Source organism: Podarcis cretensis (genome assembly GCF_951804945.1).
Source record: "Podarcis cretensis genome assembly, chromosome: 4".
NCBI lineage: Eukaryota > Metazoa > Chordata > Lepidosauria > Squamata > Lacertidae > Podarcis > Podarcis cretensis.
Window position 1 is genome coordinate 25,991,649 of NC_137173.1, and position 26,443 is coordinate 26,018,091.

At 43.7% G+C, this 26,443-nt stretch overlaps 1 protein-coding gene across 10 annotated transcripts in view; it reads right to left on the reverse strand.

The window, feature by feature from the left end:
• ATP8A2 (ATPase phospholipid transporting 8A2) overlaps window positions 1–26,443 on the reverse strand; it is a 338,417-nt gene that overhangs the window by 121,958 nt on the left and 190,016 nt on the right. For all 10 annotated transcript variants that reach the window (XM_079973395.1, XM_079973390.1, XM_079973394.1 and 7 more), the window contains 2 exons: window positions 24,743–24,926; window positions 20,321–20,431 (listed from right to left, as the gene is read on the reverse strand). In XM_079973395.1, the coding sequence (XP_079829521.1) occupies window positions 20,321–20,431; window positions 24,743–24,926 (295 nt within the window). The remainder of the gene's footprint in view (window positions 1–20,320; window positions 20,432–24,742; window positions 24,927–26,443) is intronic.

The window sequence follows — 26,443 nt, forward strand, 5'->3', positions numbered from 1 at the left end:
ACTAGCCACGATAGCTGGGTTCTGCCTCCTCATTTAGAGGCAGTAATGCTTCTGAGTACCGGTTTCTAGGAACCACAGGAGGGGAAAGTGACCTTGTGCTCAGGTCTGCTTGCTGGTTTACCACAGGTATCCAGTTGGCCAGGGTGAGACCAGAATGCAGGACTACATGGGCCACTGGCCTGATCCAGCATGCTTTTCCTGTGTTCATTAAGGTGAGATGTAGTGTACAGACCATAGTAACCATTTCTAAATTAGCATGTGCCCTTATAAATTAGGCACATGCAAATTTCATGCAAATCTTCACCTCGTATTATTATTACTTTCCTTTTTTTAATGCATAAAGGCAAAGCCAACAAAAGATCACAAAAGGTGCTGCTGATGCAAATTTAAGCAGCACCCCCATGAGGGCCATTTCCTGTGAAGCAGGCCTAACACTACTGTGTTGGAATGGATGTAGTTCAGAACTATGGTGAACGGAATGCATGTCCCAGAGGTGAAGTGTCCACTGGGGTTAAAAAAGCCCTGGTAAATTAGGTGGGAAAAATGCTTAACTTCTGGATCAATAAATAAGAAGGAAAGCAGATTAATTCTGCTGCTTGGAAAGTCCATCAATAGAGGAACTTCAAAATGTAGGAGGAAAGCTTTGTTTTTAAAAATAACATTCATCTTGTGATACAAGAAAGCCTAAGAATTCCTCTTTGCCTTAATCGTTTTTTCAGTCATTCAGTATACATAAAACAGGACAAACTGCCTCTCTTAATATTTTGGGAACCGATTCAACTGTTTCCAATGGAACTGCATCCAATATATTTTTTTAAAACAAAATAAATAAATCTGGGTCAGAGCAATTCAACAAAAGATGGTCTACAATGAAGAACATAAAAAGAATGACTGAACATTCCAATACTGGACAAATAAAGCCCAGTTTCTCCACAATCTATTTGCTGTTCTCCTTCTTTGATTCTAATATAATTTGATAACTTCATGATCTCAGCGACTTTCTGCATCTGCTCCAAACAATCAAGCAAACAGTAGGAGGTTTCTTTCTTTTAAATTAGTGGCAACACAAATCTTGGCAACATATAGTAAGTTCTTAATAAATTCCATATCGCAGCTTTCTAGTTTAGCTTTTAAGTGACTTAGGAAGGAACTGCACCCAGTACTTTCATGTGGTTTCTTTCACGACGCGTAATTTCCATCCAAAATAATCTAGCGAAATCCACACTCCAGATCTCCCAAGTTTCTACCTACAGCGATTCTAACTTTAGAGTCTAGAGAAACTATCAAATCTACTTTTCCTGCCACTGTAGCAAATACCCTGATAATTTTTAAAAGATGCCAAGTGCTTTTTTGCATTAGTCATCTTGTCAGTCAAATGTTGTTTCTTCTTCCGTCCCTAACATAAATTAACACACAGGTCATGACCTTTGGCTTTGTAGTTGACATATGTAGATTATAGCTAATCCCCGCGTTGCAGCAGGTGGAAAGGTTGACGGTTGGTCCAATGTAGGGGTCCAGATCCATAGATTTTAGAGGCTCAGTTTGCAAGTTCCACCCATTTATTCCTCTCATGGAGTCATACTCATTTAGTTTATCTGATAAATAGTGACATCTAAAGGTGTGCAGGTAATTAAACGTCATAAAAGTGAGTAAAGAATCATTTTATAGAAGGGGGGAAAGGATCATAAGGCACAGAGACCGCAATCTGAGAGAGAGAAAAAATAGGCAATGTGATGTCTTTTTCCTCAACAGTTACTATAAGGAAAAAGATGCATATTCCTGGTTTTGTATTACCAGGCAGAAATGGAACTTGGCTCAGCGCCCCTCCAAGACTGGGTTTTTTTTAGACTGTACTGTATTCTGTAACATGTCACTGATGTAATAACAGTGATGGATTTATACTAGATCGTTGCCTTATTAAAGATCATATGATGCTTCCCCAATGTTACTGCATCGCTGCCGTCTGGAGCGGCACTTGCAGTATAGTGCAACAAAACCAGGACAAAAATAGAAAAGAAAGCAGAATGTTTATGGTATAAAAAGATACAGGATTTCAGCAGGGTGTTATAGGGCATGCACCGATAGGAAGTGAAGCATGATGCGTCCCCCAAAACTTCTGTGGGAGCAAACAGTATTTAAAGTGGGATTGTGTATAACTGCTCTCATGAACACCAACCACCATAAAATATGTTAATAAGAACAATAAAAAGGGCACCTGGAGGGACCATTATTGCAGACCCAGCAATAAAGAGGCAATGCAAAAACTGGGATTGGGCACAAATATCACCAGAGTTTCTTTTACTGACTACAGTAAGAATTCACTTCTTACCGAACTCGCCATTCCTTAAAGTTATTCCAGACAAGCTGTGTAGTCAGCTAACTGTGTCCCCTTGCAATTATCCAGCTCATCTGCCACACTAGGAAAAGTAATGCCCAACTGGCCTTGAATTCCTAATGTTGTGCTAGCCCTCTTTCTGGGGGGGGGGGCAGGGCTGAGACATTCAGCCATGAAACCAATTGCGTCCTGCTGTTGTTGTCTTCGAAACTTCATAAGGTGTATTCTAAAGAAGAGTTTCTGATTTTGCCCCTCTGGATTTGCCCACATTCGTTTTGGATGGCTGTCAAATACTGGCCTGGTTCGCACACAACACTAAGGCAAACAATGGCTTAGTGTGAATGAACAAGCCTGGTAACAGCAAGGAAAATGCTGGTCTGTCACTTCTCTCCTGCTCATTTCACTACTGGTTTGGCTTAGCATTACATCTTGTGGTTTATTTCACTCCAAACAAGCCATGAGCCATAACCAAGTTGTGTGTAAGTAAGGTTGTAAGCAGGTAAGTTAGACTGCACTTCTATAGACAGAGGGAAGCTGCCTTACGGTTAGGGATGGATGAATATGCCCATCGAGGTTTCTCTCCCCCCACCCAATCTTAAATTTGGTCCTTCAACCAGCCACATCAGTTTGTGAGTCCTCATGAAAATTCATCATCATTCTAGTGCAAATTTCTCCTAATACACGATCTTTGGATGCAATTTTGAGTAATATACACGTATTTGCAATGCAATCTCCCATAATATATAATGTCATTTCAAATGTTCCACAATATTGTGCACTTTTGTATGTTATTTCCACTAATCTATGCATTCATATACACACTTTACACTAATATATACATTTCTGCGCATGTTAGTTGTACTGCAAAATTCAGAAAAGTGGGCATTTCAAAAGAGGGCGGTGTTTCTGTTTGCTTCTTGTTTCGGAAAGTGTGGATTAGGTAGGTTTCCTTTTAAATGGTGAACTGCATTTAAATGGTGAAGTGGATTTCTCTCAGTCCTAGAGAGCCTGCTCCTATCACCTGCTAACCAGAGATGCCATGGATTTAATTTGGACCCTCTGCATGCAGGGCTTCTGCTCTACCAGTGACTACAGTGCTTCCGCTCCCATTTTTTCTCCTTCCTCCAGACTTTCCAATAACTTGTTCCAGTTTCATTATCAAGGCTACTTTTACTTTAATGCAAACAGCACTATAGGCAATGGAGAGTGAGAGAGTGGAGGGGGGGTAAAGAATACTTACAGATAGTTACATCATTTTACAAAGATGAACTGTGTGGTTTTTTTTCTGTGCAAAGCTGGGCTGTGTGAAATAATTAATATTTGCTGGGAATTTAAAACCAGGAGAGTGTGAATGGGAAAGGAGTTTGCTGCGAGCCATTTTTAAGCAACTGAAAAGGTTCTTGTCAGCACTGACTGCCAGTGGCAGAAATATTCCTGATTGAGATTGTCTCCCAGTGTTTTGCAATCAGCTCTCTGGAGCCGCAGTTATTACAGGCAAACCAGCCTCTTGAAGGTTACACTGCCAAAATGGAGTTGAGAGCTTTTCCCTTTCCCTTCCATTTCTCGCAGATACACAATCCCATTCTCCATGCAGCAAGCGCTTTATCAGCAAAGTATGCCCGGAAATCTTTCTGAGTCGATTAATAATTAACTTCGAGGCTTCCATCTTTCCCAGGCAATTGTATACGAGGGACTGCACTTGTTATATTTCCGGCGGCATTCTTTAAGTTTGCAGGACTCGCAGTGAAAAGAACGTGCCGATTTCTGAAGGCAAACGTAACCTTCTTAGAGGGGAAATCATTGTAATACTAGAAAGGAAATAATTCATCTTGCTTGAGAGTCTAGTGACCACAAATGCCCCATATCCTTTGGCAACACCAGTAACCCCAAGGAACAAGAGATTTATCTCGCCTTAGAGGAGCACATGATGACCAAGCATGCTTCAACAGATGTGATTTGGGGCAAATGATTTGAATCCTCTGCACCATTATCTTTTCATCTGCATAATGGCAGAAAATGTACTGTACTACTAATGCTAATTAAAACAAACAAACAACTCCCACCTTTAGATCACCAGAAGCCTGACTGTACTTGTAAATGCACATGCCAGAAGTTTTTGTTTTTTTTTGGGGGGGGGGGTGAGCATGGAAATGAGTAATAGACCAGATGTGGCGTTTAAGATCATTTAGATCCCTTTCATTTCCAAGACACTGCATGGGGCTTCAAACAAGCTCATGGACAGCAGTCTTTGAAAATGCAGAAGCCCTCCCCCCCATTTGGGGGGGGGGTCTCTGCCAAGTAAGTTAGGGTTTTCTTCTGGTTTCTCTCTCTTTACAGACACACACACATATATTGAGAGCATGTCACCCATGTGACCCAGGAAAAAAAACCAGGAATAAAGAAAGCTGCCTCACGGCAAGTCAAGCCACTGGCCCACCTAGCTCAGTACTGTCTCCACTAACTGGCAAAGGCTCCCAAGGGTTTATCATTTATTAGATTTATATATCGCCCTTTATCAAAAGATCCCAGGACTGTGTACAACATTATGAACTTATTTTATGGGACAGGATAATAAAAACTTAACACAAAGCATAATAATAGACAGCGTAACAATTGTAGTAACAGCCCATCGCACACACATTTAAGAGGCCATAGATTATTTAATAGCCGAAAGCCTGGGTAAAGAGGAATGTTTTTGCCTAGCACCTAAAGACATGTAATGATGGTACCAGGTGAGTCTCTCTGGGGAGGGCATCCCACAGACAGGGAGCCACCACAGCAAAGGCCTGTTCTCGTGTTGCCACCCTCCAAACCTCTTCAGGAGGGAGGACATAGAGAAGGGCCTTGGATGACAAGTGCAGGGTCCAGATTGGTTTGTCTGGGGAGAGGCCGTCCTTACGTTTCTGAGGTCCTGAGTTGTGTAAGGCTTTATAGGTCAATACCAGCACTTTGAATTTCAGACATGGTCTCTCCCTGGCCTAACTGGAGATGCTGGAAATTAAACTGGGAGTTTGTACGTGCTAAACAGATGCTCTGCCGCTGAGTTAAAGTCCCTCCCTTAATTTCATCCATGGAAAAGAGCAAGAAAAAGAAATGTCTGGTATCCTCTTCTCTCCCAACAGTTACTCAGCACGAACGGTGAAGAAATATATCAACTGTTGTCACTAACCTATACCTGTGCAAATTGCTGCAGACTGATTCATCTCAAGTCATTTCTCTCTTACAACAGCATTTTAAAGCAGCTGAGAATTACAGAAAGCATCTGACGCTATCCCAGCAGAGACAATAGGCTGGATTCCTGCATGGGGCTTTCATGAGTGTGAAGCGTCTCTTCGTCTTACGTTTCTCCAAGATGCCAAGGCGCGAAAGAGACTCACTCATTCCTTTCCAACTAAAAATATACACACATGACACATTCCAAGTCACTGACTGCACTGACAATCTGTCATCCTGAAGGCATCCCCCAGCTGTCAGGGAAAGGAGATGGCGAATGTTTCTGAGCACACATAGCAAGAAGGAATATTCCCCAAACCTAAATATATCACGGTGGGTGTTGTTTGGTTTATTGGCTTGCTGCTGTTGTTGCATGTTTTGCTGCAGAGGTTAAAGCTTCTTTCCAAGCAAATATCTGACGCTGATAATCGTGGAGGGTAAGGTTATCGATGCAAACCAGCCATGGTGGCTGTGTTCTACCTCCACCATCAGAGACCTCTAAATACAAGTTGCTTGGGGTTCTCAAGTTGGCAGAGCACTCCTGCTATCAGGTCCTACATGTGGGCTTTCCCAAGTGGTTTCCAACCTTATGACCACTGTGAGAGAAGGATGCTGGACATTTAGATAGGCCTTCTTAAGATAGGCATCTTAAAAAGCAGAAACATCACCTTGCCAACAAAGGTCCGTATAGTTAAAGCTATGGTTTTCCCAGTAGTGATGTATGGAAGTGAGTGCTGGACCATAAAGAAGGCTGATCGCTGAAGAATTGATGTTTCTGAATTACGGTGCTGGAGGAGACTCTTGAGAGTCCCATGGACTGCAAGAAGATCAAACCTCTCCATTCTGAAGGAAATCAGCCCTGAGTGCTCACTGGTAGGACAGATCCTGAAGCTGAGGCTCCAATACTTTGGCCACCTCATGAGAAGAGAAGACTCCCTGGAAAAGACCCTGATGTTGGGAAAGATGGAGGGCACAAGGAGAAGGGGATGACAGAGGACGAGATGGTTGGACAGTGTTCTCAAAGCTAGGAACATGAGTTTGACCAAACTGCGGGAGGCAGTGGAAGACAGGACTGCCTGGCGTGCTCTGGTCCATGGGGTCATGAAGTGTTAGACACAATTAAACAACAACAATTGGCCTGATCAATTAGGGCTCCTCTATGTTTGTATCAAATAGGGAAGTCCTGGGTATTTGCTTAGCCTTCGAATGAGAAGTGCCCAATAGCACACATTGCATGGTGGTATCCATCTGTCTCAAGAGACAATGGTGTGTGCCTCCAGGGATGAAGTCAAGCAGCACTGAAGTGACCTTTCCAGGACGCAAGCCTGGGCAGTGTGAATGTAGGTCCTGGGCTGCCCAGACAAGGCTCCCCTCTCAGCCTCGCTGATGTGGTCCAATGGAAAGCAGAGCAATACATCTGGCACCAGCTTGGCTTCAGGATTTGCCGGAAAGAGGTGTACAAGGTGCCATCCAACTATCTTAGGGATTCCACTTTGGATTTGTGTAGGGTTTACTCCTTAGCCTTTTCTTCTCTCAAAAATACCCTGCAAGGGAGCGGAGGTTTAGGATGAGAGTTTTCCTTCTCCTAGATAGGCTGCTTTTCCAGGTTGGCAAGCCGCATCTGCCCCTCACGTCCCTCTATAGCATGTGTAGAAACCATCTTCTTGACTATTGGTCTCTCTCAACTGCTTAATCTGCCTGTCTTCAAATGCAGGGCAAGTCCCTAACTCACGGAGGGTTGGAGGCCCATCAGTTTGCATTTAAAGCCAAATCAATCAGATTCACACTGTCCAAAACAACACGAGAACCAAAATACACTTAGCTGAATTTTATGATGCACTTGTCCATCCACACAAAGTTCACACAAATGTTAAGGGAAATTGTGCATAAGCATGCATGTATTAAATGAAAATAACACAAAAATTGCGTATTAGGGGAAATTGCTTGCAAAAATGCTTACATTAGTCAAAACTGCTTTAAAAAAACCCATTTATTAAGAAAAAATTGCACTAAAACATTGAATAATTTTCAGGAGGATTTTGTTTTATAAAATTGCAAATGGCTGCAGAAATGTGAAGAACGGAACTTCAAATTGGGAAAATAATAAATGGAGAAAACAGGGCAAATTTAAAACTAGCCTGATTAATACTGTGGCTACATGTAGAAATATTGCCCTTTGCCTGTGTATCTTGAGTTGCAGAACAAGTATTGGAATTTTATAATCACCCCTCTTAAAACGATTGGCGAAATAAATGTACTTTGGAATTCATATTAAAAACAAAACCTTTAAAGTGGAAAACAAAAACAAAAGGTTCAATAAATCCAGCATTATTGTCCTGGCTACAAGGCAAGACTCTCAACGTATCAGCTGCTCCGAGTCACACAATTCAGACTTCAGCGGGCCACGGAAATGGTGTTTGCAGAGAAAATAATCACAAAAGATTCCAGAAATTACGTAATTTGAGGGCTTCTCTAAGAGGGGGCACTGCCAGAGTAAGACTATCCCATAGCAAGTCTCCCTCCACCAGCTTCCATCAATTAGGAGATCTATTGCTTTTTGTCTTTTTCTGTGGTTACTTAAACATCAAATTGCTGCTCCCACACACTGGCCAGAATGCTGGAAGGTGAGAACAGGTTTACTGAACAATTCAGCAAAGTAGTATCCTAATAACTCTGGAATTACATTAGGTACAGATTTACTTTCCTTTTTTAAAAAAAGGAAAAAGAAACCGAAGAATTATGATCAGGTCATGCTCTTTTTTAAAAAGGGGGGGGGGCACCTGATGGCATGCCTGGAATACAGGCAACAACTGACTCTCTCTCGAGAAGTGGTGGGAAACCACTGCTATGTGGGCTGGATGTGGCTTAGGGGAGCGTGTCTGCCCATCTGGCTCACAGCCCCTCTCCTTCCCACCCCTCCAGTCCTGCACACAGCAATTAGGCTTGAGAACCACCTTCCACTTGGGAGTCCTTAGAAGCCTGAACACCTCTTTTCAAACCTAAATGCCACACAGAGGGCATTTGTAGGGGTGGGGGAGCTGCAGCTGGGGAGGGATGTTTTCTCGTCTCCTTATGCACCAAGCCCCCCACTGAAATGGAGGCGAGATTTTGGGGTTGATTAGTCATATAAAAAGGTAAAGGTAAAGGGACCCCTGACCACTAGGTCCAGTCGTGACTGACTCTGGGGTTGCGGCACTCATCTCGCTTTATTGGCCAAGGGAGCCGGCGTACAGCTTCCGGGTCATGTGGCCAGCATGACTAAGCCGCTTCTGGCGAACCAGAGCAGCGCACGGAAACACCGTTTACCTTCCCGCCGGAGTGGTACCTATTTATCTACTTGCACTTTGACGTGCTTACGAATTGCTAGATTGGCAGGAGCAGGGACCGAGGAAAGGGAGCTCACCCCGTCACGGGGATTCGAACCGCCGACCTTCTGATCGGCAAGTCCTAGGCTCTGTGGTTTAACCCACAGCACCACCCGTGTCCCTTGATTAGTCATATAGCATTCATGTAATGACCGCTCCCCACTTAAAACGGGGGGCGCCCTTTGCGTGGACGCGCGCAGCCCTGGATCTGGAGTGGCCCCATCAACATAGGCTTTGCCTTCCCTCAGGTGGGATACCTGGAGGTCCCCGCCTACCCCAGTGAGTTGTCCAATCCCACCTGGGGGAAGTGTTGCCAGGGAAACCAGGCCAGGTAGGGGGAGGGATTACCTGCCCACACAATAGAGGGTGGATCTTAATTGGTAATCCTCACTTGGCTCCAGAGCTTCTCCAGGAAGGACGTCGCTGGACTTCCTTGCTCCAAAAGGTAAGCCTGGGGCCTTTGCCCCCCCCCCACTACAGGGATCCCAAGGGATAGCGGGGGGGGGGGATAATGGACTTCAGGATACCCTTTCAAAAGGGGATCCTTTTCCCTAGGCGGGCCCTGATGCCCCGGGGTGTTGGGTGGTGGCACGGGGGCCCCGCTAGCTGCCCCCCGTTCCTGCGGGGGCGTGTGGGCCGCGGGGGGGAGGCAACGCCATGCGCAGCCCTTCCCTTCCCCCGCCAGGCCTGGCGGCCCTGGGGTGCGGTGGGTGGTGGAAGGGGGGTCCCCGGTCACCCCCCAGGGCCTCGGTGGCCTCCAAGCGGCCTTTTTAGGCCACAGGGAGGCCCGCCGCATTTTGTGAGGCCCTACTGGGCCTCGGGGGGGCTCCTTCGTGTCCCCCAGCCCTGGAGCCTCCCATGGGCGGCGGAGGCCTTCCCGCCGCCCCCCGCGATCGCTGGGGCGGCCGCTGGCCACGCCACGAGGCCTCCCCCGGCTCCGGAGGCCTGGCTGGGCCTCGAGGAGGCCTGGCTGGGCCTCGGCGAGGCCTTGCCGCGTTTTGCGGCTTAGTCGGGCCTCCGGCGGCCCTGGAGCCTCCCCAGGGCGGCGGGGGCCTTCCCGCCGCCCCCGTGATCACGGGGGGGCCGCGGGCCGCGCCACGAGGCCTCCCCCGGCTCCGGAGGCCTGGCTGGGCCTCGGTGAGGCCTTGCCGCATTTCGCGGCCTAGACAGGCCTCCGGCGGCCCTGGAGCCTCCCCGGGGCGGCGAGGGCCTTCCCGCCGCCCCCGCGATCGCCAGGGGGGCTGCGGGCTGCTCATCTCGCTTTATTGGCCAAGGGAGCCGGCGTACAGCTTCCGGGTCATGTGGCCAGCATGACTAAGCCGCTTCTGGTGAACCAGAGCAGCGCACGGAAACACCGTTTACCTTCCCGCCGGAGTGGTACCTATTTAGCTACTTGCACTTTGACGTGCTTTCGAACTGCTAGGTTGGCAGGAGCAGGGACAGAGGAAAGGGAGCTCACCCTGTCACGGGGATTCGAACCGCCGACCTTCTGATCGGCAAGTCCTAGGCTCTGTGGTTTAACCCACAGCACCACCCGTGTCCCTTGATTAGTCATAGAGCATTCATGTAATAGGCTTCCTAACCCTGGACTCGAGGCATTTAATTTCGCAATCACCAAACTGATGCCCTCCAGATGTTTTGAACCATGTCTCCCATCAGCCCTAGCCAGCATGGCCTTGCTGGCTGGGTCTGACAGCAGCTGGAGTCCAAAATACCTGGAGGGAACTAGGTTGGCAAGGGCTGTTGTAGTCCAACTCCTTCCAGGCACTACTTTCTAGTTCAAAATCTAAAGGAAGTCCACGGATAGCAGGTGTGAGTTCATCGATATTGGCTGTGCACTTAGCATAAGATGCTCAAGGCCAGGCAGACGTTTCCCAGAGCTCGCCCTGTTCTTAACTTCCCTCCCTTACAACTCGCAGCCATTAAGGCGACTGCTACCCAAGAGCAACTTGGGCTGAAGTTGCTACTGCTGTTGTTTCCCCTCCGGGTTGTGAGTTTAAGTTTGGCCTCTTAAGCAGCACTTGACCAGATGATGCGTGCCTTGGCTCCATTAGCACTTGATGCCTTGGCTGTCAAACAGCTTTCAGAAGAGCTGCTTCAGGCAGTGCTGGGGCCATTTGAATTTCACCCACAGGATCTTCTGGCACAGCCATTTGCAGATGGTTGGCAAGGGACCACTCCTAGGGTTAATAAGCCACGTTGTTCTGTGCATCTGGCATTAGAGCTCAAGGAAGACCTGGGGGTTAGAAGTGGGGTGGGGTGGGGGGTGGGAAGAGAGAACCATTTCTGGAAGCCAACACTGGGGTATAAGATTACAGCATTCCAGTTGTCTGCAGCCTTTTCGTTGCTTACTGATGTCTAGCCTATCAGTCTCAGGCAAGGGAACAGATGGGTAGAATGGTTAAACTTGCTTTTTAAATAGCAGATTTGGTTCGAGGGCATGAGCTAGCAAAACAAGCAAAGTTTTAGTTTTGTTTTGGTCCGGAAGGCATAAGTAGCTCCGCCAGCTTCCTTGGACAGACTGATGCAATCTGCTAAAGCAGGGTTGCCATACTGTTGAGCCTTTTTTGCAAAATCGCAAAGAATTTGGACATTTTTTAACATCTTTATGAGGGAAATTGGCTGGCGAAAACAACATGGGCCGCCGTATGTCTGCATTTTCCTGGACATATCTGCTTCTGGCTGCAGCATTCTGACAACCAGCCGCATCTCACTTGGACAGAGCTGGGGCAGGGCGAGGTGGTGGTGAGCTCGGGGCCGTGTGAGCACAACACTGGAGCTCCATCCAAATGGCAAATGTGAAAAGTTTGCAAAGAGGCTGAGGCATGTCTCCTACAGTGCAGGAGCTGATGTCTGGGCGCTCATCAAGAACACCCTGTGCAGTTAACTTATAGCACAGTGTCTACTTCTGAAGTATGTCTCAGTGCTCCGTGGGGCGTACTCCTGGGTAAGTGGGTAATGGTTTCAGCTTAAGACTGGCACTTGGGGAAAACATGGTCCTTGTACTTTTAACAGCTGTGGCAAGAAGCTTCTTAGGAAAGGAGCTTCTGGACTGACTATGCACAGACTGGCCACTGGCTCCTCCTGACATGGAAGGCATTTATGCGGGCTTCCTGTCTCACTGCAATGCTGCCTGAGCAACAAACTTGTCCCGAGTTCTAGAATTTCTTGTCTTGCTCTTTGGTAGTGCTTTGTTCCGCAGGCCACACCTTCTGATTTGCCTTCCAATCTCAATTGCTCTTCAACCTCGACAGTTGGCCTACCTCTGATTCTGCTTCCTGATTTCCCTTGTCTGAAGGTGATGGACTACATGGAACTGGCGGAAATGACTGGCAGAATCTGAGACCAGGGAGAAGAGTCGGTGGAAGAAGATTGGAAAAAATTTAAAGTTTATCTACAGAAACATTGTAAAATTAAGGAATGTTAGAAGGATGTTGGAATGAAGCTATGTGGTTTTAGCAGAAATGTTACAAAGGATTAAGTAAAAATGGATTGGTGTAATTAGTGAAAGAGGAGAATGTAAAAATATAGTATATCAAGATAAATTTTTAGGATAAAAACAAAGATGGAAAGGATTTGCTGAAATATCTAATTGAACTAGAATACAAAAAAGGGGTGTGTGAGGAGGTCAAGGAAATAAGCAAAGGAAAGAAAGTTATGTAAAGGTTGGATTTGTGGGGGTTTTGTGCTTTGTTTGTTTAACTTTTTCTATTTTTCTTTCTGTAACCTTCGAAACTTTAATAAAATCTATTATAAAAATATATATGCTGATTTCCCTTGTCTCTTGGTTCCTAATTTCTGGCTGTCTCTAGACCACTGCCCATGGCCTAGTCCTGACACAGGGTCTGGGCTTGGCAAAATTATTTTATTTATTATTTCAACAATTTGTAAACTGCTTAATCAGTTGTCTCTCAGCGGTGTATAAGGTAAAGGTAAAGGGACCCCTGACCATTAGGTCAAGTCGTGACCGAGTCTGGGGTTGCGGCGCTCATCTCGCTTTATTGGCCAAGGGAGCCGGCTTACAGCTTCCGGGTCATGCGGCCAGCATGACTAAGCCGCTTCTGGCAAACCAGAGCAGTGCACGGAAACGCCGTTTACCTTCCTGCCGGATAGGTACCTATTTATCTACTTGCACTCTACTTGCACTTTTACGCTTTTGCACTTTTACGCTTTTGAACTGCTAGGTTGGCAGGAGCAGGGACTGAGCAACGGGAGCTCACCCCATCACGGGGATTCGAACCGCCAACCTTCTGATCAGCAAGTCCTAGGCTCTGTGGTTTAACCCACAGTGCCACCCGCGTCCCTCAGGGGTGTATAGGAGACTTTAAATGAGTTTAAAATACAACATCAGAAATCAATTAAAAATCCTGCTGGAATAAAAAAAGTTTTCAGTGAGCACTGCAAATTCAACAGAGAGGGGGTCCGCTATAATCTCATGCAGGAAGGAATTCCACAACATTGGGGATGCAATGCTGAATGCATGGCTACCTGTGGTTAAACACCGTGTATCCGAGCCATGGGGGACACTAACAGTGACTCCTTCGAAGATTTCAGCAACTGAGCAGGAACATAGTCTTAGATGATGCATGCTTACAGCGGGGTATATAACATCTGGTGGGACCAAGTATTACATATGGTACTTTCACTGTTTCAGTTTAATGAACGCCAACTGAAGCAAATCAGTCCCTCCTCTGATACAATGCACCAATTAGTCAGACTAGGGATAGCCTGTCACCCTTTGGCAAGTGAAGGCTAGTGAGGGTCATGACTTCGCTCCTAGAGTCTACCTCTCACTGAGCATGTCTGAACCTGCCAAGGACTGTCATCGCCAATGACAACACTGGAAGGCTGTTTGTTAATACAGACTCACACTCAGATGGATCACTTGGCTTGTTTCTTTGACCAATGAGCATGAAGTTGCATCTCCAAATATACAATAATTAGAACTGGGGAGTGGGGTATGTGTGAAGCACAGATAAAATAAAAATTATGTCAGTCCCCTACAAAAACCTCCCCCTCCAGAAATTTCTACAGGCACATAGAGACTAAATGTCCTTAATGCCAGATAAAATAGATGCTGGCCAATAAAAATAAATGGTAAAATGCCATCACCTTTAGTCAAGCTAGTTTCTTAAGCTGCTCTAAACTTTCAGGATAGAAGGGGTTCACACAAAAATAATTAAAAATGATTGCATGTTTAAAGAAAATATGTACACAGCTTTTAAACACATTCACAATGTCAGAGCTACAGGCCCCTTTTGCCCATGCACACCTCTCTTCCTAGTATTCAGATGAAGAAAAAAATGGGATTTGTTCTAGCATCTGAGAATGTTAAGGCCTCTCCATCTGCTCTGTTGAAAGATCAGGACCATCAGGCACCTCCCTCAACTGTCATCTACAGCAGCCATTTCATTAAGCAACAGGAGGAAAGGAGAAATGAAACTACGGACTCTGTTTAAAGATCACCAACTTTTTACTACTCCTCTCCTTGAAATCCATTTTCTTCAGCTGATTACTACAAGAACTCTGTAACCTAGAAACGGTTACTCAAGTTTGTTTCCCGCCCCTCCATCATTCTTCCTTTGGTGTCATGTCTTTTAGATTGTAGATGACAAAGGGAAAGCAAGCCTTACAAGGAACAGCTGAGGGAGTTGGGTATGTTTAGCCTGGATAAAAGGAGACCGAGAGGAGATATAGCCTTCTTAAATATCTAAAGGCTGTCACATGGAAGATGGAGCAAGCTTGTTTTCTCTTGCTCAGAGGGTAGTCTGGTAGTCTCCAAACCAAGGGCTTCAAGTTACAAGAAAGGAGATTCCAACTTAACATAAGGAAGAACTTTCTGATGGCAAGACCTGTTCGACAATAGGATAGACTCCCATGAGAAGTGACGGCCTCTCCTTCCTTGGAGGTTGGAGGATGAGATTTCTGCATTGCATTGATCCCTTCAAACTCTGCAGTTCTAGGATTCAATGTGCTGTGCATTTTGCAGTAAATTTTATGCCTGCATTCAAAAACTGGGTTATATATGCCTTTAATAAATCCCTAAATAAAATAAACATCTCTGGTGGTTAATTAGCAAGACTGGATTGAGGTGCTTAATTATTAGTCTGCATTCAAGTGAATTAGAGTAAGAATTTTAGTGGTAAAAGTCCAGGCCTTAAATGTTTGCAGCAGAGTAACTTGCTGCTTAAGTAGGGACGCAGGTGGCGCTGTGGGTTAAACCACAGAGCCTAGGACTTGACGGGGTGAGCTCCTGTTGCTTGGTCCCTGCTCCTGCCAACCTAGCAGTTTAAAAGCATGTCAAAGTGCAAATAGATAAATAGGTACCGCTCCGGCGGGAAGGTAAATGGCATTTCCGTGTGCTGCTCTGCTTCGCGAGAAGCGGCTTAGTCATGCTGGTCACATGACCCGGAAGCTGTATGCCGGCTCCCTTGGCCAATAAAGCGAGATGAGCGCCACAAACCCAGAGTTGGCCACGACTGGACCTAATGGCCAGGGTCCTTCTTTAACTTGCTGCTTTAATAGTACAGCTTTTGCATACTACATTGGGCTTGTCCAACCTGCTATTTGGATGAGACTCTTATAAAAAAGTATTTAAGTATTATTATTTTTAAATATAAACTGCTCTTCAAACAAAAACGTTATCAACCTTAACAAAAACAAGACAGCCCCAGGGCCCATAGGTTTATACACAACACAATTCCTTTTGAATGATGGGATTCTGTCCTATGCTTCCCCCTTGATTGCAAATGAACCTGAAAAATTTCCAAGTGCTAAGCTGTGAGTGGCTAACCTATGGCACAGGTGCCCTGGCACAACGACAGCACGTCATTACACATCTAGATACAATGTGGTATGGTGGCACTGGCCTCCTGGCAGTGGAGCTGCTGCCCCTTGGACAAAGTGGTAGCGGGTCTAGGCAACAGTGAGGTCCAGATGATGCAGGTGGTCTAGTGGAGCTAATCTGATGTTCTCGCAGTGCACCCAAGATGCCCCAAGTTATAACTAAACAAACAGCATTCCACAATGGCCTGTTTTTGTTGACAGCTTATTTAAGTTACCTCACTGGGTAAATTTTTCTGCAGACAACTGTGACAACATCTTGGATACCAATCATATTCTTTTTGGTAAAAAATTGAAGGCAGGTAATACAGTTCAGCTCCCCTCCCCTTCAAATATTTTGAAGCATCTTAAAAATATTTCTTTTTGTGATACTGAAATCGTGGTCTGCGTACATGCTATATCTTTAATGTACACTCACAGCACAGTTCCTCCCCCTCAAAGAATTCTGGGCACTGTAGTTTGTTAAGGGTTGCTGGGATGGCTTTAGAATCCACTGCTACTGGCATGTTCCAAGGTTGCAATGATAATGCTTTACATTACACATAAAAGGATTAGTAAATATTTTTTTAAATGGGTAGGTCTAGCTCAGTTCAAACCAAAGGTAGCATCACTTTTCGATTAAACCAGTTTTAGAGTCTCAGAGCCTCTGAGCAGCAGCAGATGGTCTAAACCAGCCTTTGCCTCAAAACGGTTTGAACTGCAGCTCCCAGTGCTGGCTAGGGCTGATGGGAGTTGTGGTCCAAAACATCTGGAAGGCTTCTGGTTGGCAAAGGATGATCTAGTAAAAGGTACCTATTTTTGTGTCTCTTTCTCATAGACTGATATGATTTCCTTTTAACAAGAAGGTTGATTTTGGAACTCTCTCATCTGTTTTGGCCGCAGTTTGATTCAATACCTCAATATGATACATCAGAACGACAGTTCCCGCACTCTTCCCAGTCTTCTCTGAGAATGATCAAATATACCCAATTTCTCACCGAGTTTTGATACTTTCATGCTGACAAGGCAGTTTTTTAAAAAAATATATATTTTGGAATCAAGAAAGAGCTTCTGAATTCAAAACAGAATTACAGTCTAATTGGTCCAATATGCCCCTGAATCTTTTTGGCAGGAGTCTGTCACTTAATTTTCTCTGTCAGACAGTAATTTCATATATGTGGTTTACATTGTAACATTCAAAGAGAAGGAAATTATTTTACAAATGCACTTTGACAATTGTTATGTTAACTAACTGACCACAGGGCCAGAGCATTAAGGAACCCAGAATTCCTAGACACTTACTCCCTGTATTTCATTCAGATAATTATTTCCATTGTGCTAGGTATTTTGCGTTCAGAAGCAACTTACGATGCTGCACGAATGATAAAATATAAAGTTATAAATACTAAGATACGATAATCTAAGCCATGATTCAGGCATTCAAAAATACTTCCATATGGAATGGCCCTGAGGTAGAGATGCAAAGGGATTCAAACCAGTTTGCATTTAAAGCAAAATCTATCAAATTTGCAGTTTCTGAAACAACATGAGAAGTGGAACGCACCCATGCTTTGGAATTCACACTTTCTGAATTTTGCGATGCGGTTTTCCAACCAACCAAAGTTTATAAAAGTGTGTATATTAGGCGAAGGTGTGCATAAAAGCTGAGTATTGGTGAAAATAACGTACAAAGATGCATTATATTAGGAGAAATTACTTGCAAATATGTGCACTTTAGTCAAGACAACATAGAAAATGTTTTTACAGGTAATATTCACAGTACAATGCTGAAGAATTTTCATGAGGATTTTATTGCGAAATGTTTGCAAATTGCTGAAGAAATGTGGAGACTGGAAAAAAGAAACTGAAAAATTGACAGGTCTTTCCTTCCCTACTGTGGTGCCACAGCTTCATGGAATAAGTAATTAAGAGTTGGGTGCTCTGTGTCAGAGATGGGGAACTGGTTGGACACCAACTCCCACCAACCCCAGCTAACATGGGCAACAGTCAGGGATGATGTAGTCCAACAACATTTGGAGGGCCACAGGTCCCTGCTCTATGTCAACCCTCAAATGTGCAGAAGCCACACGTGTCCTTCCCCCCCTTTTTTGAGGAGAAATTGAGCAAGCAGGAAAAAGGATGGAGCACCCAGTTCATATATTACTTCCTTCACATGGCTCGTCCAACATTGTCCTTTCCCAGGGAACTTGTGATGCTATACACAACCCCTCTCTCAACTAAAAAAAAATCAAAATCACAGCACTGAAAATGTTTGCTGTATGCACTAGTATGTGCAGATATACAATCTATTGGGCGCTCACAGAATTTGGGGATTTATCTAAGAAACCCTATTTGTAATTCAATTTGTAACTGAAGGCTGAGGCATCACAAATTGTGTCATGTGAAGCATGTATTTTTTTTTTTTTGGAGAAATGAAAAGTAAGAAAAGGTATTTGTTTGATCGTTTCCAGTTGAACATTCACAAAATCTTACGTAGTTCTTGAGGCAAAAGCTTTCAATAAAGATGGACTCCTCTCTAATGATCCACTGAATACATTACAGCAAGGCAATGGAAACTTGCATGGATTTATCCTGGTGACTGATTCTTTGGCAACTCTTGGGATTAACATACTAAATTAGGAATCCAAAAACAAGTCAATCATGGATTAAAGTCGTGGAAGGGGCAACCCTTGAGCAATTCACATGTAATTTTCCTTACACAACAGGGGGTTGAAATATAGAATAAACTGTCACCAGCAGCAATAGAAATTAGAGGTTGTTAAGACGGCTGAAGAGACATCTGGATACATTTTCAAAGAGAGGCCAAAAATGTGTGTCAGAGTTGACTACCACTTGGACGTCTTTGGATTACAATGACATTCAATTGCATAAACCACATTTCATACCAAGATTTCCCTTTCTTCCTGAAAACGGAAGTAACGATAACTTGACAAGTCATTTAAATGATCTAACTTAGGCTCTTCATCATGGAGCATGATTTCCCCCTGAATCTACATGCTTCACAAACCGAGGCCTAGATTGTGCAGAAGCTTTTTTCTCTGGCTTACTCTAAGCCAGCGTTTCCCAAACTTGGATCTCTAGCTGGTTTTGGACTACAACTCCCATCACCCCTACCTAGCAGGGCCAGTGGTCAGAGATGATGGGAACTGTAGTTCAAAAACAGCTGGAGACCCAAGTTTGGGAAACACTGGCTTAGAGTAACACGTGAACAAGACCTATGTATCTTTGCCTCACCAAAGCAATGCATTCGATGAATGCCAGAATAAATGAAACCTGACAAAAAGGGAGCATCCCTCGGTTCTGGTTCTTGTTCCTGACTTGTTAATTATACAGAGCTTGCAGTCCGGAGCCATTAAAATCAGTGAGCATTTTACTATTGATTTCAAACAGGATATGCATTGCTTCCAGAGCTCCCCTCTCAAGGGAAAGAGTTTTCCTTCTAATGCTACAGGGATTTATATGACATCTGCAAAGTCACCAGAATCAAGGAACAATGTTTTACGTGTATCAACAGTTAGTAAACAGTCAGTAAATTAATAAAATCAGAGCCTAACATAATAACCAAAAAGGACAATGGAAACTTTAAAACACAGTTGAAAATGTGTACTGTAAACTCAATAAAAATGCAGTTCTAGCGAAAAGTTATTATGAGCTGCTACCAGTTTGCATTCTAGAGAAAGCATTTACATTTTTTTATGGGTTGAGAAATAAGTTGAAATATGACCCTGGAGATCTCAGGAGGGGGAGGGGGCAGAGGGCACTGGTTTTTTTGTCAGACATTTCCTCATTGTTTACTTAACCCAAACTTGTTCCCTTTCTAAAAGTAGCCCTCTGCAACTTTTCAGTCTGGCTATCCTCAAGCTTCATCATTTAGAACAATCTCCTCCTTTACTAAGAGGAACAACAAAAAAAAAAAGGCAGGATGGTGACCTCAAAAATGGCATTCCAGTGTGGTTCAGTTACATGGTGCTGATAAGAACTATTCTTCAAGAAACCTCGTTAAAACTCCATTGAAGTTAAGCAGAAGAGTGAGGGATGGTTCACCTGTGGCCCAGGTAAGTAGGCTGTCTACATGGTAGTGCAAACCTCAGGTACATACATCTCCTCCTCTTCACATCCTGGCAATTTTATGCTTGCATTGCTGTTTAACTTTGAAATATAGCAGTACAAAAATATATTTAGCAACAAGATTGTAAATAATAATCAAAGTGGATGTTTTTGTGTTTACGTGATACTTGATTCAAACCTTTATATGGATATTTAGTTGTGAATTGTATTTTGGAGTTTCATCTTTTCTGTGCCTCACGTTGGAACTTCCTTCGGCTGTGGGATGCGATGAATGTATGCAAGGTTATGCGAACAGGAAATCTGCTCATAGCTGAGCCTTGTGGGGACAGGCTCACACAAGCAGCTTACTACACATAGGTGGTTAATTTATAATCTATGAAAGGTACAGGTAACTATATATGAGGCACATCACATAATGTTTAACAGTAATTTTCAAGTTACTATAATCAAATAACAGGGCAGGTGGGAGAAGATGAATACTCCTGGTTGTACTCACCTCTATAATATACAGCACCACGTTCTTATAAAAGCAGTACAATATGCATTTTGTTACTCGATTGTAACTCCAGGCTCCATGGACAAGTAACAGCTTCTCCAAGTAGGAAAACTAGAGAAAGAAAAACGGCCAACAATGAAATTACATTGTAGAGAGATACAAGCTAGTGTCTACACATAAGGTGAAAGCCACTGACGTTATCTATTGCTAGATCAGCCTTTGTTACACATTATCCAGTTCTGCACAAGTCTTATGTGGTGGGAGATACACAATGCAAGCCTGCATTTATGGTGAATCCATGCAACTCACTTTCCATCACTGTATGACTTCCAAGAGGTCTTTGGATTATTCAGAGCAGGGCTGTGTGCCCAGAATTAAAGCATAACTGGTGCAAACCTATATATGTTTATTCAGAAGTTTGTCCTATGGTGTTCAGTGGGGTTTATTCCCAGGCAAGTGTGTACAGGATGACAACCCCAGTCATCGTGGCCTATGAGACTTGGTAGACCAAGAAAAAGAGGGCAGTGCCAGATACTAAAGAAAAAGAGGCAAGTCTTAAAACGGTACTGAAAAATGTAGGGAGCTCTAATAAAATACTAATGAGATCCCCAGAGAGATGCTGCTTTACTAGAATAACTAAAAAAAAATGAATTCTTGTGCCTCTGAGGATTGTTTCCACTGAAACACATTGGGCAAATTACTTTTTTGTTGATGTTCCCTACATTTTTCAGAACCATTTTGAATTTTACTTCTTTCTTTGCTTTATGAAAATTGGCTACCAGCTTTATCACAACATCTTCCAAGAATCTCAGGCTGGTATACAGGACCCCCCCTCCAAATAGCCCTCAAAACATCGCTTAATATGGCTTAATTTATCATGACTTTCCCAGGGCAACTGAGAGTGATTGATGGGTGAGCAGGGTTTTGAACCCAGCCTCCCCAATGCAAATCAAGCACACTAACTCAGCCTCTGTGGTGACCTCCAGATGTTTTGGACGTCAGTTCCCATCTGATGGGAGTTTTAGTCCAAAATGTCTGTAGGACACCAGCTTGGAGAAGGCTACTCTATCGACTACACTTCTTTGGCTCTCAAGGCACTTTCCTCAGTCTATAGCAAAAATGTAGGAACAAAAACTCTTCTGAAGCCTCAGGTATTCTACAATTGATCTTTTAACATGTTGGAGAGTCTAGTATCAAGACTGGAGAACACACACACAAGCCTGGACTCTGGTGGAACTGAGAGAATGTGAGATCCAAAATGGGGAAGGGGCAAGGATTTCTATTTCCCACAAATGCATACGGTGCCAATTTCATTTGTTTTTGATGGTCTCTAAATACTCATCAGAAAGCAATCCCTCACCCAGCTCCTGTCACCCCCCTGCCATGATATCATGGCAGTAATGCTCCATTTGCATGTTGAATATACATACATATTTGCTTTCTCATATAGGCATGAGTGAAATGCATATGTTAGGGATGGGAGAGGAATCTGTACTTCTCAAACCTATACATGAACCAAACCATAGCTATGGGAAAGGGGGGTGGATCAGTGGTAGAGCATCAACTTTGAATTCAGCAGGTCCCAGGTTCAATCCTTGGCAACTCCATGTAGGGCTATAAACCCTTTTGAAACCCTGGAGAGCCACCACCATTCAAGGTGGACAGTACCAGTGGTCTGACCTGGGATAAAGCATCTTCAAAAATTCACACTTCTCCAATTAAAAAATTGCATACAAAACCCTGTACATTGGGGGGGGGGTGTGCACACACGCAAATCTATATACAAGTGAAAATACCGCACGAAAATTCGTATGGGAAATTTGCTTACAAAAAAATGCATATAAAGGATAAAATTTTATACAAAAGCAAGCACATTAGGGGAGGAATTTTCATGCAGACTTCTAAAAGAAAAACTGCACAGAAATGAGGCAAACGAAACTTCCAAGACTGGGAAAATGAAAAAAAATGAAATTGACAGACTTGTCCATCCCTAGTGTGCGCGCATGAAAGAGTAGCGTGGGATTGAGCCCTGAATCAGACCGGTGGTGCTTGTCACCTTGTAGGATCAATCACATGGCAGTTGGAACCGCAAGGTGGCGGCCAGCCAGGGCTTGCCTCAGGCATTGGAGAGACTGCCAGCACTCATTATCTCAATGAAATGAAGGATGTGAAATGGAGGGAAAGCAATATAATCCAGTCTTCTTCAGGAAACATGAGGCCAATATTCATTTAATAAGGTTCTCTATTAGCGGCTGAATCACTGAAGTGATCCCTTCTTGAGAATAATAGATTCCTCTTTTGGATAACAATAAAATCTGCATCCAATTTCTGCACTGCCTCAAGAAATTCTAGTCACTATAAACAAGCTGGTGGAGCATTTCCACAACTTGGAAGGCAAGAGATGTTTTCAAAAGATGTACTCTGTTGTTTTTCAACCTAAGGAAAGTATTCTTTGTGGCCTCAGGTCACGTTTCCCTTGTATTTGTTTTGTTTTATTTATTACATTTGTCAGTTGCTTTATCTTGTCCTGGCAACCCAAAGCAAATTACAACCAACAAATAGACAGTAAACCCCCTACATAGATGCATTAAAACCAAGAGGGAAGAGAAGTACATTAAAAGCACTGCACCCACTGCTGCATTTTCCATCGGCTAATTATTGAATGAGAATAAAAGTCACCCTTCAGTATTAAACCTCCATTTTTCCACTACAGTCGCAACTGCAGAGAACTGCAACAGCAGGAAACATGATGCCAGGATTAGAGTGAAAGTGGGAGATTTCAAAAGACAAATTGACCTTGATGGGAATGCTGAATCCTGCTGTTGTAGTTCACTGCAGTAACAACTATAGTGGAAGCATGGAGGTTTTAACAATGAAGGGTGACTCTTATTTTTAGAACAAGTCACCTGCACGTTGATGTGCAAGGTTGGGAAAACGGGGGGCAAGCCAGTGGCTCCTGCATACCTCCCCGAGGAATGCAGAAAAACCACGTTTTAAAACAACAATCACTATCATTATTATTATATTAATATCCCATCCTTCCTCCTGAAGTCCAGGGTAGCAAATACACTCCACCGACCCTTCTCCAAACCAAAATGCTGTTTTGCATGTCACAAAGAGGCAAGGCTCTCAGATCAACGGAAGGGTGATATAAAATGATTCAGGACAGTTAATGGGCTTACTGTGAGCTGTGAATGGGACCCCTGAGTGAGAATCAGACTCAGAGCTATTGTAAGCATTGACACCAGTTGGAACTATTCAATCTGGGCTTCCTGTGCTGCTTGTTGTTGCTGCGTACCATCTGCTTAAAGGAAAAGAATATCTGCTTCTCTTCAGCAGATAAGGGGTGCCTCCAGGCTGTCAGTATTTTGTGGGAGTGTCTGAATAACATGCCAGAACTTTAGGTTTGCGCATTTAAAGTAGATTAAAGCACTCTGTCACCCTAATGCAACAAGCCCACTTCAAAAAAGAAACCCAACAGGCTTTGTGCAGTTTGGAAAGTGACAGGAAGATGCACTGAAACACTTCCACCCCGCAAGGAAACCGGGTTAAATGCAGGAAGAATCCAAATTGTTATGTACCTGCCCCGCAAACAAGTAAGAACAAATGCTCAGTCAAGGCTGTATATAATATTACCTCTACATAAACTTTGTGCAGCAATTCAGAATGAATGCTCAACAAACAGGTCATCTGGAGGTGGTCAGGATATTAAAATCAATAAAGCTAAGCCTCCAAGACGATTGGCACAATAAGTATGTTTGAACACTGCAGATATTACAGTGATACATTAAGGTATCACTTTATTCTTTTTAATAAATAGATAACCTTTTTCTACATTTTAAATTTCTGTCCTTTAAGGAAAATGCAGTCAAAGTTTAGAGAATATTTGAATCATTGATGCAAGCCTCTTCCAAAAGGCAAATTTCACCCATCGCTAACTGCTCTCTCCTGATCCCTATGGGCCGCAACTGAAGAACTAGAATAGAAATCATAAGCTATCCTTCATAGTTTTCTCCTGAAGTCACTGAAAAGAAAAACGAGAGCGCCATTTACTATTGCCGAACAGGAATATACTCCACCAACAGGTGTCCAAGTCAAGAGGAAGAATATATATACATATATATCATTAGCAGAGCTTTAACAGCTGTAATGACTATCTTCTCTCGACCCAGTTACTGGAGTCTGAAGTACAGCAGCAAGTAGAGAGAAACCTAAGCCTTCGGGAGAAGATGGCCCATGGCCCAGCACCATGGAAAAGATCCTAAGCACTTGTGAGATATCTGCTTTAAGGCTGCAGCCTCAAACGGAAAAGAGAGGAAAATCTGCTTGGCCTCTAGGTCAGCAATGAGGTGTTCGTCCTGCTCCTGCAGCCAATGCTTATTTCAACAGGATATGACAGCTGCTCGCTTGCAGGACTCTAACCTGGGCTATCGCGTAATCGGAGGAGTTGGTCGCCTGCATGCCTTCGTTGCCGCTGATCCCTACTCCAACATGAGCCGTCTGGATCATCCCCACGTCATTGGCACCATCCCCAATGGCCAGAGTGATGGCATTCACATGCTTCTTTACCATGTCTACGATTTCAGACTTCTGCAGAGGAGACACCCTAGGAAGGAGAAGAGAAAACGCGGGTCAATTCCCCACATGCTAAGCTATATGTATGGCTTTCCAGAGGGACAGCTGTAATCTAGATTTAGACATATAAAAAGGGCAGTAACTGGAACGTTTCCTGATCCAACACATCAAGTTTATAGAGTGCATGCCAAATCCTCCTTCCCCTCAAACACATATAGAAATAATGCACTGTATTCTTATTTATTTGTAAATAAATAACATGAGCACAGGTTGCAAACGTGAATGCTTAGTAGCTTTTTAAGAACTATGAAAATGGCTTTGTATACATGAATGTCATACACATCAGAAACACCAGACTGAAAAAAAAAATCGGTAACTGAAAAATGTTTATTTTTAATCGCTACACACGACTAAGTTCAAATCCCCCAGTTGCTTTCAATGAGAGATTTCAAACTGAGACGGCAACACTTGGCCCACAAAACTAATGCAGGGTGAGCATTAGATTGTGTGTTAATTCTCACATAATTTTGGTTGTTATCCTGGATTTTTAACTGCAATTATCCCATCACTTTTTATCCAAAAAAAAAGTCTGATAAGAAAAGTGACAGAAATTTTCAGTGGAAAGTGTGGGGCAGCAAACACTAGCTGTCAATTTTATCTAACTTCCACACAAAAGTATCAGCATTGATGCTCAATAATCAGCCAGTCTGAAAGTTCCCTTCACTGCATTCTCTGCTCTGCATCTCAGCAGGTGTTTCAGGAACTCTTGCCAACAACTACGTTCCGAAGTCTATGTTTTCAGTAGTATAACCTACATGGGTGCCATATTGAACAGCAAAAGTAGGAACTTCTTGAGCAGGAAGACTGCAATATGAGGAGTTTTGATGCAACACAATCTGTGGTCCTCTGGATATTGCTGGACTACAGTTCCCATTATTGCTGACCATGGGCCATGATAGCTGGGTCTGGTGGAATTTGAGAGTCCAATAACTTCGGGGGGGGGCGGCGGCTCATGTTCCCCTTATTGTTCAGGTCATTATGTAATCAAGGTGACCTCCTTCCTATGTAAATCTCAATCATCTCAAAGTTATGAAATTGCATGGTTTCCTCCCTAGGAAGCCCAGTTTCTCAGAGTACTCTGGATACACATTTAATTAACCGGAAAGTTATACAAATAGCCTTCAAGCACTTACTTTTGTCTTTCGAAAGGCTTTCATGCAGAAGATAAGACTAGGGGGTCAGGGAGATTTGCCCAGCCATTTCTTTTTAAAAAACACATTTTATTCTTAATATTGTTTGTGTGTGGAATTCACACTGGGTAGCTTATTAAGCCCTCATGCTGAAATATTATAAAATGATTTGGCTCAGTCCTACTGAAAAACAAGGAAAAATTATAAACTTTGTTACTAATAATTTCACAGAGCTGTTAAATTTATAAAACGAGATCAAGGCAACGCTGAAGCTCATTAGTGTTAAAGTCTAACATTTATGTGTTGCTCATGACATAAGATGCTGCCAAAACTATGGTCTAGCTTCATCCCTCTTTGC